This window comes from Nanorana parkeri, unplaced genomic scaffold (assembly GCF_000935625.1).
Source record: "Nanorana parkeri isolate BGI_ZX_2015 unplaced genomic scaffold, ASM93562v1 scaffold610, whole genome shotgun sequence".
In the NCBI taxonomy this organism is placed as follows: Eukaryota; Metazoa; Chordata; class Amphibia; order Anura; family Dicroglossidae; genus Nanorana; species Nanorana parkeri.
Genome location: NW_017306878.1, coordinates 730,832 through 746,244, shown reverse-complemented (window position 1 = coordinate 746,244; position 15,413 = coordinate 730,832). Strand labels below are relative to the sequence as shown.

The 15,413-nt window shown below is 43.7% G+C and overlaps 1 protein-coding gene across 1 annotated transcript in view; it reads right to left on the bottom strand.

Annotated features, from left to right (window-relative positions):
• Positions 1–1,139: 1,139 nt before the first annotated feature.
• Positions 1,140–15,413, bottom strand: part of ZFHX3 (zinc finger homeobox 3) — a 71,280-nt gene continuing 57,006 nt past the window's right edge. Inside the window, exons 7-10 of the mRNA XM_018562898.1 lie at positions 13,074–13,179; positions 9,822–12,064; positions 6,475–9,742; positions 1,140–2,740 (exon numbers count right to left, since the gene is read on the bottom strand). Of these exons, the coding sequence (XP_018418400.1) occupies positions 1,227–2,740; positions 6,475–9,742; positions 9,822–12,064; positions 13,074–13,179 (7,131 nt within the window). The 3' untranslated portion in view covers positions 1,140–1,226. The remainder of the gene's footprint in view (positions 2,741–6,474; positions 9,743–9,821; positions 12,065–13,073; positions 13,180–15,413) is intronic.

Genomic DNA, 15,413 nt, shown 5'->3' with positions numbered 1-15,413 from the left:
ATTTCAACTTTCAGGATATCAACCTGGTTGTATGTTATAGAGTGGCACAGGCTGCCCATATACCGTGACAACGCAAAAGGCTTTTCTGCCAAATTCTCCATTCCTGTAATGTTGGATGCATTTAATCACATGACCCAAGAGTACTCCCCGAAAGTATGTTAACATAGAAAACACGTCAAGTCAAACAAAGCCTTCCGCGCCAAGACACAAGGGAGGCTTATCTTTGGATTTTATTTAAAGCATCAGATTTCATTAAAAAAAAAAAAAAGAAATGTGTGTGCACACGTCGGTGTGTGACCATGTATCTATGCATACATATACACACACACACATGTATACATACACATACAAATGGTTAACTCTTTTTCCACTTTTTTTTCTCATTTTTTTTTTTTTCTTAACAGAACAGACCTCTGTCTACTGACATGAAACAGAGTCAACAGGTAACACTGGGGTCAGGGTAAGTGTGCAGAATACAAACACCAAACAACAGGGAATAATACACCTTTAGCAAACCCTCTTTCCCCATATCCCAACATCGGCTTTTGTTGAGAGAATAAGCTCCTCGGGGGCAGGGCATGTGCCTGTAACACGCTATGTACAGCACTGCTAAACGCAGGCTATGAAGAGCTATTTTGTCCCATTGGGAAATAAAAATGTCAATAAAATTAAGTAGCAGTGACAGATCCCTGCTGGTAAGAGCTAATTTGTCATTAAAAATATTTTAGTTAAAAACAAAAATAAAAAAAGGGGAGTTTTCTTTTGGTTAAAGAGCTAAGGGTTTACGGAGCTTGACAATGTTGTTGGATCAGCCACCTTGTGACCGAAAAAACAAATGGCTTGATGAGTAACATTGTTACTGAACAAAAAAAATAATAAAATAAAATAAATACATATATACACACATATATATTCCTATCCATATATATGTATATATAAAATTCCAAGACCAGAGTCAGAACACGGTGTGAACATTTGACCTGAGAATAACACAATAATTCCATTGGTTTTTTTTGTTTTTCTTAACAAAGCCTTCGCAGGGTAAGCAGAGAGGGCTGTCACTGCTGGGTGACCAAACTCCATAGAAGGGGACAAAATGGAGTTGGACCCAGTTCCCTGTGAAAGGGGCCCAATGTGACTTCTGAAATTGGTTTGTTATTTTATCTTTTTTTTATTATTTAAAATTCATATTTATTATTATTTTCATCATCGTCCATCTCCGAAGTCTACAATCGTAAAGAACCCACTCCCACAGCAGTTCGAGAGCCATCCTCGTGGCAGCTTGGGTTCTCAGGAGCGCCTAGTGGACTTCCCGCCCGGTCAGACTTTTGGCTGAGGTCAGAGTCAGACTCCTCAGAGAAACCGTCTGTTGGAAAGGAGGTTGCAACCCCTGAGGTGCTGCACGGACTTGAGGTAACTGTTGAAGATGAGGAGAGTGCGGGGAGAGGCGGAGGTTTTCTGGGCGATCTGTGAGACCAGGACTTGGTGGTGGCGTGGGGAGAAGCAGAGGGGGAAGGGGGTGAGAGGCTGGCTTTGGAGTCAGCAGCAGACTGAGAGGTAGATGCGGTGTCAGGATTGGGGAAGCAGGCGGAGTGAGGTAATAAACTAGGGTGCTCTTTGGCGTTTCTTGCTGTTCTTTTGATTGTTCTGTGTTTGTGCAAGGGTGACTCCAGATGTTGACGCAGAGCATCGCCCCCACACAGCGTGGCCTCACACCCTAGACAGCGGAACGAACCGCTGCAGTCACCAGTGGGGACGCATGTCACCAGCTCTTGCAGGTTCACCACAGATTGGCCAAAGAAGCAGAGGGACTTCAGGTGGCTGATAGCTGCCTCCTCGCTGCTGAAGCTCAGCTCACACTTCCGGCAGACCAACTTGTACTGCACCTTTGGGACAATAAAGGGGTCCAAGAGACAATCCACACCTTGGCTTTCCACTTCTTGATGCTCTGGAGGCTTGTTGGAGTGCGATACCTCAAGGGCCACAGGATTCTGCTTCTCCAGCTTAGGAGAGTCTTTGGCAGGATCTTTGTCTGAAGGGGAAACAACAGAAGGAGTTGGGGTTTGGCTTGCTTTGGGCTGTTGCTGCTGCAGTCTCTGATGATGATGGTGTTGCTGCTGCTGTTTTTGCTGCATTTGGAGTTGCCGCTGCTGTTGCTGAAGCGCTTCCTGTAAGCTCTGCTGGTACTGCTGATACTGTTGAAGCAAAGAGCCTTGTGAAAGCCCCATCAAAGCTTGGGAGATGGCAGGGTTGTATGGGAACAGGCTTTCCATCCCATACATTGGCTGCAGGTAACCACCTGGTAAGGTTCCAGGGATCTGAGCGCCATAGTAGGGTGAGAAGCCAGGGACAAAGTATGGAAGAAACGGGCTGGTGAGCAGGGCAGATGGATCAGATGTCAAAGCTGCTTGTAAAGCCTGGAGCTGGGATGAGTCTACTATATACTCCATGCCTGGCATCAAGCTGGATGTTGATGCTGGGGTATCCCCTTTCTCTTTTTTGAGCACAGGTATTGAATCTCCCTTGCCTTTCCCCCTTTCCTTCTCTTTCAACTTCTCACTCTCTTTTTCCTTCAGCAACTCTTGAGACTGGGATGCAGGTAATGGGTGAGTCTGTGATGGAATGGTAGGGCTTCGTGATTTGGACGGTTGCTTATTTGGTTGTCCAGAAGTGGGAAGGCCTGGGGAAGGAACGGTGTTGTTGGACACTCCCATCGCATTGGATTTTGGAGAACTTAAAGCTAAAAAAGAAACCACAAAGAAGAGAAGAATCACACAGATGAACTAGACTGAAGAAATAGCTTCAAGGTACAGGTAGATTTATTGTCCAATAAACAAAAATACCACACACATCCAAACAAGAAACACTCTGGTTTTCAGTATATGAGATTCCTTTCTGCCTTAACTTTGGTAAATGAAAGTTCTAAGCAAGTCAGTGTTAACTGGAAGAACATTTTACTGTGTCTTATATGTGTCTAGCTGGCTTCAAAATGTTGGAACAAAGTAGACTTGGGAATAAAACGCCATTTGTAAACTGGACCCATGAGGTTTCATCTTTTATTCTATGGGGAAAGTCAATCAAGCTTGGTTCTCCACTTTTTCTCCTGTCATTTGTAAATATCCTCCTATCTTTAAGGGATAAAGATTTCTATGCGGGCTGCTATGAGCTATATGATAAGTAATGTCTACACTGGAGTTATTGAACATTTGTAATATTTATAATAATATTTCTCAGCAAGATGGAATGGTTAAAAGGCCTGAATATATATACATATATATTTATGCTGTGATGAAGCATTCAATACAATAATATTCTGCTGCAATTGTATTCCATTACAGGTAATAGACCCTACCTGTGCTTGGTTCTTCTGATGATAAACTGCATATAAAAAAGTATTTACAAGCAGTCAACTGACTTTGCATCCACTGGATTATTCACTAAGGAGTCTGATGCAAGAAGATCAGGTATAGCCCCCAGTTGGTATTACTATTGATATTCTAGTAGACACGATACATTTTTGAACGAGTCACCTTCACCTTGACGGCAGCTGTTTTGTGCCCTAAACCAATATTTATTTGTCCTATTTATTCAGCAGGAACAATGTTTCATGTCACTTTTTTTTAAACAAAATATAGTTTTTCAGTACAGTACACTTAAGTAGAAGGTACCAACGCAAGAACATAACAAACAGAATGATCTTAGTGGACAACGATAACGGCACTGTGGGTGTACAGAGGCCACAGTAAGTCACCATCATTTTATTAAAGTGTATGTCCAGCCAAACAAATTTTCTTAGTTTTGGATAGAGTGAGTGAGAACCCCTATCAGATTTTACCTCCATCTGAGGCTTCATTAAAGAGATTTCCCTTCACTTCCTGTGCTGCTGTCAACATTTTAACAAACAGGAATGAGAGTGACTATCCAACAGTAACACAGAAATAAGGTTTTCTTTCATAGCGTAACGGAAGGCTGGAACCTCTGTCACATTATTATTTTTTTCCCTACTGTGGCAGGATACACTCACATCCTTTCTGGTGAAACGACGGAAATGATTCTCTAGCAGTTACCAATGGGGCAACGGAATATTATGTACAACATATCATGGGTTATTTTAGAATATGTCTGCTTTGGTTTGATAGAGATTGCACTCTAATGTTATACATATCATTACAAACTCTGACTGAATTATGGTTAATTCAATCAGTCTTCAAAGTCCGGATCATTACTCCTGAGGGCCCAGGCCTGAATAGTGTCTGTGAAGTGTAAATGATGACTGTGTAGTGATTCACATAGCAAATGTGTTGCTATCTAGTGTGGAGTTCCGTATCTGATCATGTTTCCTTTCTCTACAAGAGTTCTGGGTCATTCATGCAATTGTTATGAGTCTCTTTAATACTAACAACATACTTCCTTAAATCTGTATCCATGCAATCCTTAATATTCCTCTGCCAAGAAGCATATGCGGACCTTTTGTTCACTCCCCCACCACTCCATTCAGCCACAAGGAAAGAAAACTATGTGCGAGTTCTACGTTGCTCTAGTTCAGGAGCAGGCAAACGTTGGCTCCCCAGTTGTGGGGAAACTTCAAATCCCATCATCAGAGTGTTGAAATACCTTATGGGAGGGCCAGAGTTTGCATACCCCTGCTCTAGTTGAAGCATACATAGGGCTAAAGTGGAGGGCCAGAGTTTGCATACCCCTGCTCTAGTTGAAGTATACATAGGGCTAAAGTGGAGGGCCAGAGTTTGCATACCCCTGCTCTAGTTGAAGCATACATAGGGCTAAAGCCAGTTTCCCCACCAACATGTGAACGTGCTGTGCCAATCACCTGCTGTCACATGCTCATTAATATTCCATAGTAGGGGGGTATTTTCTTCACTTCCTAGCAGCTGGATAGTGGAAGGGAGTGTATGTGTTGCTGGGACGAAGGTGAATTTGAGTGAACTTGTTGCTCTGCCATGCAACAAGTTTTAAGTACTCCTCTGAGCTGTCTCCGCTTACAGCTATTTGCTATATTTGGGGTGGCTCAGCTCATTATACTTTAACTATTACTGACATTTTTTGAGGGGGATGTGTCCTTTTAAAGATGACCGAATGTGTAGAAATGTCACCAGCACACCAACGGTTCAATTAAATAAGCAATAGTCCATTTATTGCAGGAACATCGCCATTCAAAAACTAGCACTTTTGGGGCCACACAGGTTCCCCTTCATCAGACTCAATGTAATTCCGTCATTCTGAGCCTGATGAAGGGGACCCTGTGTGGCCCCGATAGTTTTTGAATGGCTGCAATAAATGGACTATTGCTTATTTAATTGAACCGTTGGTGTGTCGGTGACATTTCTACACATTCAGTTTCTGCACGGTGCCATCCGTGGTTACTGCAAGCACCCCCCTGTATATCAGGTATTTTTATGCGGTATGGGGTGCAACAAGATACTTGTTCAACTTTTAAAGATGACCTGTCCTAATTCTGGAAAATACTTTCAGACACTAGCGAGTCTAAGAGCCAGGTATTAACAGCAGTGATTCTAAAGATATAATTACTATAGTCAAAACTAACATTGTTTTTACAAGTCGTTCTTCTATCGTCTGCTATAAACACAATCTCACCACAGCCATTCATAAACACAATGATAAAATGAACAAAACCAACATGTAGACTCATTTATCTACATCTATCAAAGTGATTCAGTGAAATTTATTTATTATCAGACCTTCCTTAAGCAGTAAGGATTTTCCAGATAATAAAGTCCACATATAACATAGTTGACTAATATTTTGATAAGATAAAGGCTTACACATAAGTTGGACCTGCCTTGCCTTTGGGTAATTATACTTCTGAGGGTGGTGCTTTTTATTTTAAATACAGAACTTATTGCTTTGGCTTGGTATTGTCCTAAGAAAAATGTGATTGGCTTGGCGTTCTCCTAAGAATCAAAAGCACGCTGCAGAGACTAAAATGACTAAATTTCAATAAGTCACCTGATGTTATAAGGTGCTTACAATATTTATCATTTCAGGGACAAAAACAACACAGAAACCCTACAAATTCTCTTTAGATCAGCACTGGTTACCGGTGGAAGGGCTCTACCTGGCCAGTTCAATTTATGGGGGAGCAAGTTATTTGCTTGTGTTCTTAGTGATCCGATTATTAATATTGGAGCATGTGTCTGTGTCAACCAATTTGGTAGCTATAGCCAGTGCATTCTTTGGGGCTTGGTATGCAATTATGAAAGATTCTGCAAGAGTTTAATTTGTTTGGCAATTGTAATGTCTAATCTCTGAATTAGACATTGATAAGAGCTTTGGCTGGTAAATCAGATAGTAAATTTTAAACAAGTTTATATTTAAGAGATGACTAAATTAAAATCCATGTTATATAGGGTTTAAGTGTAGTTGAAGGGCCAACATGTCTCCCTTACCCTAACACCAGCACACTTTCACTACCAAGTGCTCTTATCTTGTGCCCACCTGTGTTAGAGGGAGTGAATCCTGGCAAAGATGGGCTGCTGAGACCTGGCAACAGTACTGGAGGGATGCCTTGGAGAGCTGGGTAGGGTGTTGGAAGATTGAGTGCTTGCAGGTGAGTGTTATCAAACACAGCCTGTTGCTGAGGGGTGAGACCCAAAACCTCATTGGCTTTTTTAATGCGATCCAACTCTTGCTGAGCCATTAGCTGACGAACAGTGGCTGGATCAAAGTATTCTTTCTCCTTGTCCAACTGGCTTCCTATAGCGTCCTTAACTTTGGAGATATGTTGCTGGGAGAAGATATGATCCCGCACAGACAGACGTGCGCTGTATTTCACGCCACACAAAGTGCACTCTGTTTTGGGTCCCTCATAATTGGTTTGGTTTATTCCGAAGTGCTTGGCCATGTTTAGTTTAGCCTTCTTGTCCTTTGCCCGGGCATTCTGAAACCAGACCTGTACAACTCTCTTTGGCAGTCCGATATCATTGCCCAAAACTTCACACTCCAGCATGGTGGGTGTTCTGTAATCATTAAAACAGGACTTAAGAAGTTTTAGTTGAAGGTTAGTCATTTGCGTTCGAAAACGCTTTTGACCAGGGCGGTCTCCGCTATCACCTGACTTGCCTGCTGAACCACTTGCACCTGGGCTAGGAGAGCAAGGGTCTGCAAGGCTGGAAGTTTCACTATAATCAACAATGCCCTCATTCTCATACTCTTTGCTGTAAAAGCTGGGGGCAGGGCTGACTAAACCAGAAGACATTTGGTCCTCATACTCAGACATTGCCATAATGGCAGACTTTGGCAAGCCTTCACTGGTTATAGATGCAGATTTTGTTTCAGCAAGAATACCTGTGGTGCTGTCATTGTCTGCATTTCCTTCATCTCCTGTTGTTGTATCTGTTATAGCAGTATTCACAGAGGAGCAGTCATCATTGTCCAACTTAGCTTGATCAAAGCTTAAATTAACAGATGACATCGAGGGGCTTTCAAAATCTTCTGACCCTTCAATTTTAATAGAAGATGGGCTGAGCAGTGTTCGAGGCGAAAGATCCATAGATTTGCTCACTGGAGACAAGGAAATGCACTGTCCGTCACTGCTGCTCTGGGGTAGATTATGATAGGAAGTATTGTCAAAAAGATCTCCTTTCAGCTGCAAACCACCATCACAGTCAACAAGCATTGTAGATAAACCCATGGTATAGCCAGCTCTCTTTGCTTCATGCCAATGGCGAGATCGTATGTGAGCTTCTAAAGCAGTTTTTGCCTTAAACAAAGCTCTGCAAAATGGGCAACGCCTATGAGCTTGGGCTGGGCCAACCGCTCGAAACTGTCCCTTTCTTTCCCTTGCCCGAGTATTCTGAAACCAAACTTGAACCACACGCTTCTTTAAACCCACTTCATGGGCAATATGATCCAGCATTTTACGTGTTGGGTTAGAATCCAGCAGATATTTCTGGTATAATATTTCCAGCTGTTCTGGTGTAATTGTGGTTCGCAGGCGCTTGTCTCTATGAGGTTCTTCACCACCAGTGCCACTATCGTTTTCTCCTGGACTTGTGCTTGCTTTTTCTTCAAGCTTTCGTTTGAGGGTATTCATTGTGGATGATGGTGCTGAAGGAGAAGTAGCTGAGCCAGTTGGCATTTGAGAAAGTCCTCCAGAAAGCAGCTGGCTTGCTAGTAAAGGATTACTGGGATCAAATAGCATAAAGGGCATATCCATTGGTCTGTCTAAAAACTGAGGATGGATGAACTGGTTTTGAGCACTAAGAAAATGCAACTGTTGGTGTTCCTGCCAGTGTTCAAAAGATGGGAAGGCCAATTTGCATTGATCGCACTGGTAGGGAATTAGCTGAGGAGGCAAATTGGCTAACTGCTGTGGAGTTGATGAATGTAGCGGTTTCATAGAGTGGTGTGAGATTTGAGCTGCATTGGGACTTGACTGTGTCAAAGAGCAGTGGGAGGATTGTGTGGATGGAGATGAAAGGGATGAATGTTTCTGCGGTGTTGCAGTAGTAACTTTTTGTTCCAATTGGTCCTGTGGTGGAGGTTGAGATTGTGGGGTTGGAGGCTGCTGTGGCTCTTGCTTTGGTTGCAGTGGCTGCTCTTGCGTTTGGTTTTGCTGTGTCCTTGGAATTTCATAAAGCTTTGGTTTATCATCATTGCTAGCCTCTAGCTTGGAACTAAACATGATTGCATCCTCCATATCCATCATCTGCTGAGAAAAAGGGGTGCCAGCTGCATTTGTGGATCCTGTGGCTGCAGTACTGTAGGACTGAAAGGGCATAGGGGTGCTACATGAGGAACTTGAAGGTGTGAGCATATCCATGGCATCCATAGAGTCTTCATTTTGGCTGTCATCATGCATATCTTCATCCTCATCTTTGTAACATAGCTTTTTCTGATGTTTTATAAGGTCAAAGATTCTTTGAAAAACTAAACTACACTTTTTGCACTGGTAGTTTAGGTTGCTAGTACGAATATACCGGTCATTTGACAATTCACGCCTCTCACCTTCCTTGCCATCTCCTTGATTTTCATAATTCTTTCTCGCCTTCTGCCGTGCATTCTGGAACCAGACGACAATAACACGCGTGGGAAGGTTTAGCAGGTTGGAAAGTTGCTCAAATTCATCATCCTTTGGATAAGCATTGGCATCAAAAAAGTCTTGAAGAACACGGAGTTGGTAGTCTGTAAACCGTGTCCTGGAAGACCTCTTACTTCCCCAGTATTCATGCCTTTGAGGTTCCGGTGATGGAGGTCTAGAGTCAATCTTTAATTCTTCCAAACTAGTAATGGGTGGGTTATTAAAATTGTAAGGAGAGTCTTTGTTTCGTTGACGCTCCTTGAAGAGGGTGTTTCTAAACCAGTGCTTGATAACTTTTTGGGGTAATCCAGACTTATCAGACATTTCTTTGATCTGTTCTTCACTCGGGGAATTGTTGATGTCAAAATACTGTCGTAACACTCTTAGCTGGTCATCAGTGATCCTGGTACGTGGTCGTTTGTTCTGCTGTTGTAGGAGATTGGGATTTAGTTGATGCTGATACAGTTGGGCCAAGTCTGCAGAAAGAGTTTCTACTGAGGTCAACTGAGGTGGCAGCTGAGCTGGCATAGTTTGCAATGACATAGATTGCATCATAAGGGGTGGAAAAATAGGCAGCTCCATTGGCATTGAAAGCTGAGCCAGAGACACTGATGACTGTGCAGGTGAAATGCTGGGTGGGGTAAGTGGAGGAGCAGTTGTAGGAACAGTTGGAGTGATAGCTGGCTGGGGGGTTGCTGGTGGAGGGGGTGGCGGAGGAGGTGGGGGTTGGAGGGGCAGTTTGAGGAACAGTGGGAGGGATAGCTGGCGGGGGGGTTGCGGGTGGAGGGGGTGGCGGAGGAGGTGGGGGTGGCGGAGGAGGAGGCGCCTCTGGTGTTTGGGGTCTCAAAGGATATTGTTTATCATATTGGTCTCTGTATTGTTTTGAAAACTGCTCAAGTTGCTTAAATGGCAAATAGCGTTGGTGGACGTGTTCCTGGTGGCTTTTTAAGATAAGAATGTTGGAAAAAAACTTCCCACATGAATTGCATTCTAACTTCTCCAAGCTATCAGCCTGTTCGTTTTTTCCAGTTTTCTTCTGCACTTTCTGCTTGTTTTCATTATATTGAATAACAAGTTCAAACCCAAAATTCTCAAGCAAGGCTTTGGTGGCATTACCTCGAGCATCTGATGCAATACGAGGTGGAAGCAGATGACCGTCGGAGCTGGAACTGGATGAAGGCTCTTTCTTATCTTTACACTTCTGACCATCAGGTACCGACTCATTTACCAGTGTAGTCTCATCTGTTCTTTCATAAAACTCCTTTTCTTTCTTTACTTCCTTGGCATTTTCCTTTGCTGCTTTGTTCTTGTGTTCTGGAGGATGCAGGAGAGTGGAATGCGGGTCTGACATGCACATCTGGCTTGATTGTTGTTGCAGGAGATGTTGGTGATGAGAATGTGCCTGTTGGGAAAGTTGTAGTGGAGACTTTAGGTCTTCCAGTAAACTAGGGCCACTTCCTGTTAATGTAAGCGTACCACTGGTCAAGGGCAAACTAACCTCTGGATTGAACTGAAAGTCTGTACTAGGGATATAGAAGGGAAACAGGAGGTGTTGCTGCTGTTGGAGCTGGAGTAATGTCTCTGTGGTCATTGGAAAGTGGGGAAGCAGAGTGGGGTTTAATAGCTGAGACTGCAGAATAGCTGCTTGTTGTTGGAGCTCTTGCTGAAAATGGGCTTGTACTTGTGCCTGAGCCTGGGCCAGTGTTTGGGCTTGCTGCTGTTGATGATGATGAATCTGCTGCTGCTGTTGATGCTGCTGCTGCTGCTGCTGCTGCTGCTGTTGTTGTTGTTGATGATGATGATGCTGCTGTCGTGAAGCTATCATGTCTGCCAGTTTCTTACGATTCACCTCTTTATGCTCAGGTGGGCAGGGGACACTAGAAGTGATCTGGTTGCTTGTGCCAGTATTGACTGCAGGTTCAATGGGCATTTGGTTCACGAAACTGCAGTTCATGGTGGCAGTTGCTGTGGTTGTGCAGCTTGATGTGGTGGAAACACTGCAGGTGGGGTTGGATGTAGTCGTGGATGTTGCAGATGGGCAAGTACTACTGGAGCTAACTGCACTGCTGCTGCCACCTGCTGCTTCCAGCTTTGCTGCACGAGCCTTGGTTTGATGTAAAACAGATCTCATGTGGATTTCTAAAGTGGAACTCTGGCTATACGCAACATTGCAAGTGTTACACTTGAATGGTTTATTATCTGGACTGCTGGTGGGTTCAGGTTGTCCAGTTGTCGTGTCTTGTAAGGCCCTTTTAAGTTTGTGAAGATGAGACACAGAATTGTAATGCACAAGCAGAATGTTCTTCTGAGTGAATGACTCTTTGCATACTGTGCATTTGTAAGGTCGGGAGGGGTCCAAAAACTTTTCCATGGTAAAATTTGGGCCCTTGCGGAAAGGAAGAGCTCGCTTGGGTTCAGAACCAGAGTCTTCTTGTACAGAACCAGAATCGCTTCCTGTGGGACTCTGCTTTTCCTCCAGGTCACTCTCATCCTCTTTGTCATCATCTACCAGCATGCTCTGGTCATCGGTCATTGCAGTCTCTCCCATGTTTGTCATGTCTCCATTGACCAGAAGGCCGCTGTACAGCTGCTGGATGTCAGACTCGCTCAACTCTAAATGGCTGGTCTCCAGATGCTTCTTAAGGGCTTGGAATGTGCGGAAGCTCCTCTGGCAAAGACAGCACATGGTGGCAGCACGGATCACATGATACTGTGAATGGAGCTGAAGTTTCTCGATGGTTTTGAAAGCTAAGCTGCACTGGTTGCAGCGATACTTGTAAACATGGCGGTCAGAAACTGGCAACTGGGGGCGCTTGTTGTGAATCTCATTGAAGTGTGTTTGTAGAGCAGCTGAGGTCTTGAACACTTGGTTGCATCCTTTCTTCCAGCACAAGAATCCAGAATCTTCTCTTGTAGAAGAATTGTCACTGGTGGGTGCTCTGTGTTCTGTAGTCAGCTCAGTCATTTCAGGAACAGACGCACTCTTAGACACTGTTTCAGTGGGTTCTATGGAGAAAAAAAACCACACTGTTATAATACAGGCCTGCAATGGGTACCCTTTCCCAATGGCCCTTATTGAGACATTGGATTAAACAGTTGTTGTTTTTTCTGCGGTTTGCCATTGACCAAAATGGTGGATGGAACTTTTAAGTCCCCCATAGGGGTTCATTCAGGCAACGTAATGCGTTATGATGTGTTAAGTCGCAATGGGTTAAAGAGGCGCTTTAATGCACTATAAAAAAACAGACCTGACTCTTTCAATGTAGCACACTACACAGTATGTGCATTGCCCACTACTGTAATAGTGCTTTGGGGTGCCATTCAAAATGAAGTGTAAGTGAACATAAGCTGTTAACTTACATAGTTGGGTTGAAAAAAGACACAAGTCCATCGAATTCAACCTATTAACTGTCCTAATGCTTTATAATGACCCCAGATACATTCTTTATTTGGATTAATGAGTATCTCATGCTTTTAAAGCAAACAAGTACTGAACTGGCAGTAGGAGACCAATGCAAACCCGGAGATTCCTGCGCCTACACAAAATCATCATGGGTGCTACAGGAGCCCTGGGGCACTCAAATAGGAAAAAAAAGTGACTTTAGGTCCTGCAGCCCCACCATCTCCCCAGTCTCATTCATCAAGAGTGAGGTGGGAGAGGAACACTGAGAATTGAAAATCGCTCTTTATTGGTTTTGGGTCTTCTGCAGCACTCAAAGATATCAGAAGGTATGTGCAGGAACCTATAGGTGCCTTCCCTGCACCCCTACAACCAGTTCTGTGGATGAAGCATAGGTAAAGTGCCTCAATAAGGGAATGTTCTTGTTTTCCCTATCATGCTTGTGATACAATGTGGCAGAATACAGTGAAGGAACTTGCTGTCAAGTATGAGGCCCATTGAAGCCTCTGGAACACAGAATGAGTACTGTTTACCACATGAGACCATATATGTGCATGTAAAGAGCACCTGTACCTAGTGAAAGAAAGACACTTTCGTGTAAGATGCATTTCCTACCTGAAGCCTTCTCAACAGCTTCTGGGGCTGACACAGGTTTTTCTCGCTCTGGTGAGCTCACGGGAAGAAACATGCTGCTCGGCATGAGCGTCTCTGGAGAAGTTACCTGCAGAAAGAGGAACAAGAGGATTTTAAGAAGTATCTCAGCCACCATCTCTCTGTCTCACCCTACAGATCACTGAGAGTGTCCACAGCTGCTCAACAACCTCCTCATCACTCAGGAGGTGGCCTTCTCTAATTATCAGTACACGCTAAAAGAATAATCTTCTAATTAATATTTTTTTTTCTCTTTCTACAGAATTCTGACTTTGATCACAAAGAGTGTTTTGTCACAGGCTGTGGGGCAGCCAATTACAGGGATGCGCTGTGAGCACCCCCCCACCACCCCTTCCTTCTTAATCTACCAAGCACATATTAACACCCCTAATTAATTCAGACTGCTAAAGAGGGATGAGTGGGCCATGTTCCTGAGTGAAAGCAGAAGCCTGTGAGTACTTCTTTTTTTTTTTTTTAAACCAAGAGACAAAGGGATGTGCCTGGGGGAAGGGGACATTGTAGAAGAAGTCATTTAGATGTGGAAGTTATGCTAAAGAAGACACAGTTACTGGGACACACACACACAAAAAGGTGTTACTAAAATAATGGGATGGATGGGCTATGAAACCACATGGGGAGAAAAAAGTACTCTGAAGCATGTATGTATGTATGTATGTATGTATGTATGTATGTATGGGAAGCCCGATCAAGAGGGAGACTACTTGAATGCTGCAAGAGTGGCTTTTGGGCGGGAGCACGCAATCATTTTTTTAGTTGATCGATCATGCTACTCAAGATTGCTAATGACCAATGGATGGTACATAGGTACTTGAGCTTGTATAACAGCAAGGTGTACAACAAGCAATTGCAATGCTTTTGGTAGGTTGAACATAGAACTAAGGGCCCATTCACACTATCGTGTTATGGTAAATGTGCAGCAACACTCTGCACACGGCATGGTGCATTGCCGTTCTATTAGTTTTGTATGGTACTTTGGCAGCGCAAGGCACTTAAGTCAAAGTGCATTGCAATGGTGTTGTGTTGCATTTAAAAAAAATTTTTTAGTGCAGATGTGAACAAGACCTAACAGCAGCAGCAGCAGCAACTGATCGCTACACAAATGTAGCTTACACCATCGGGAGCCATTTGTTAAATGTGTGTGTAGTGCTCAATTTCTAGTGATTGTGGCGGAGTTATTTCTGCCCCAAATAAAGACATTTTGTAATTTTTGTTTGTTTATAACTCCTCCCTACAGCTCTGCAAACCAATGACAGCACAGTTACTGGCAGCTGAAATGCTGGCATTGGTGGACCACCATTGTCTGCGCTCCAAATCAAGATCTCTAGAGGGAGTGTGTTCCCAGGAGTGGCGGGAGGAATGTAAAAGGTACTTGCAGCTAACATGCATTACCCACATTTAAAGGATGCATGTCATGAGAGAAATAACTGCTGCCGCTGCAGATTTTATATTGAACATGCTAGTGTCCTGGTTGTGTCCTGCTCCCATACGTCTGAGACACTGATCCAACAAGTATGCAGCAAATGGAAGTTGACAAAAACTCAGAACTCCTCATCTTCTATAGTTGTGGGTCAGTGCCTTGCAACACATGAAAGACACATCACAGGAAAGCCAGTCTAGTATTTTGACTAGACAAAACACAAAAATTCCCCAGCCTCAACCTGCCAGCCAGCCTGCAACCAAACAAGTAGCCCTGTCAACAGTATGCGTTAAAATCAGAGGTTTAGTTGCACAAACTTTTGGCCAAAAATATGTAGAAGCCACACTGCCGCGCCAAGGCACCTCTGCAAAGTGTGGTCCTAACTCTATGTATCCGAGTCTCCAAGTGTGAGCATAATAATGAAGTTGATAAATTACATGCAGGTGTACCTGGAGGTGGCCTACTCCTCCTAATAAGGTGCAGGCACGCACTGGAGGCCCAGCAACCAAAAATGCACATTGGGAAGGCTTTTCTAGTATTTTGACTAGGACAGCCGGCAATGGCGGCCCGCATTATCTTCTCAGGTGCACCTTCAGCAGCAGAGTTTGACCAGCAATGAGAACCCAGAAATATTTGCTTCAAGATGGACCCATAAGTCCATTACACACAAAATGTCTGACCTAAAGATGTCATATGATTTTTTTAAAATTTTTTAAGTACTCGTGGGCAAGACAAAATCTAAATTTGGTGAAGTCTGTCACTTTTAAGTACAGCAATTTTTGTTTTTCAGTAGTCAACCCCCCCCGCCCCACCACCACCCAGTTACATAGTTTTACTGCCTATTGATCCACTAGTCTTCCCCACGT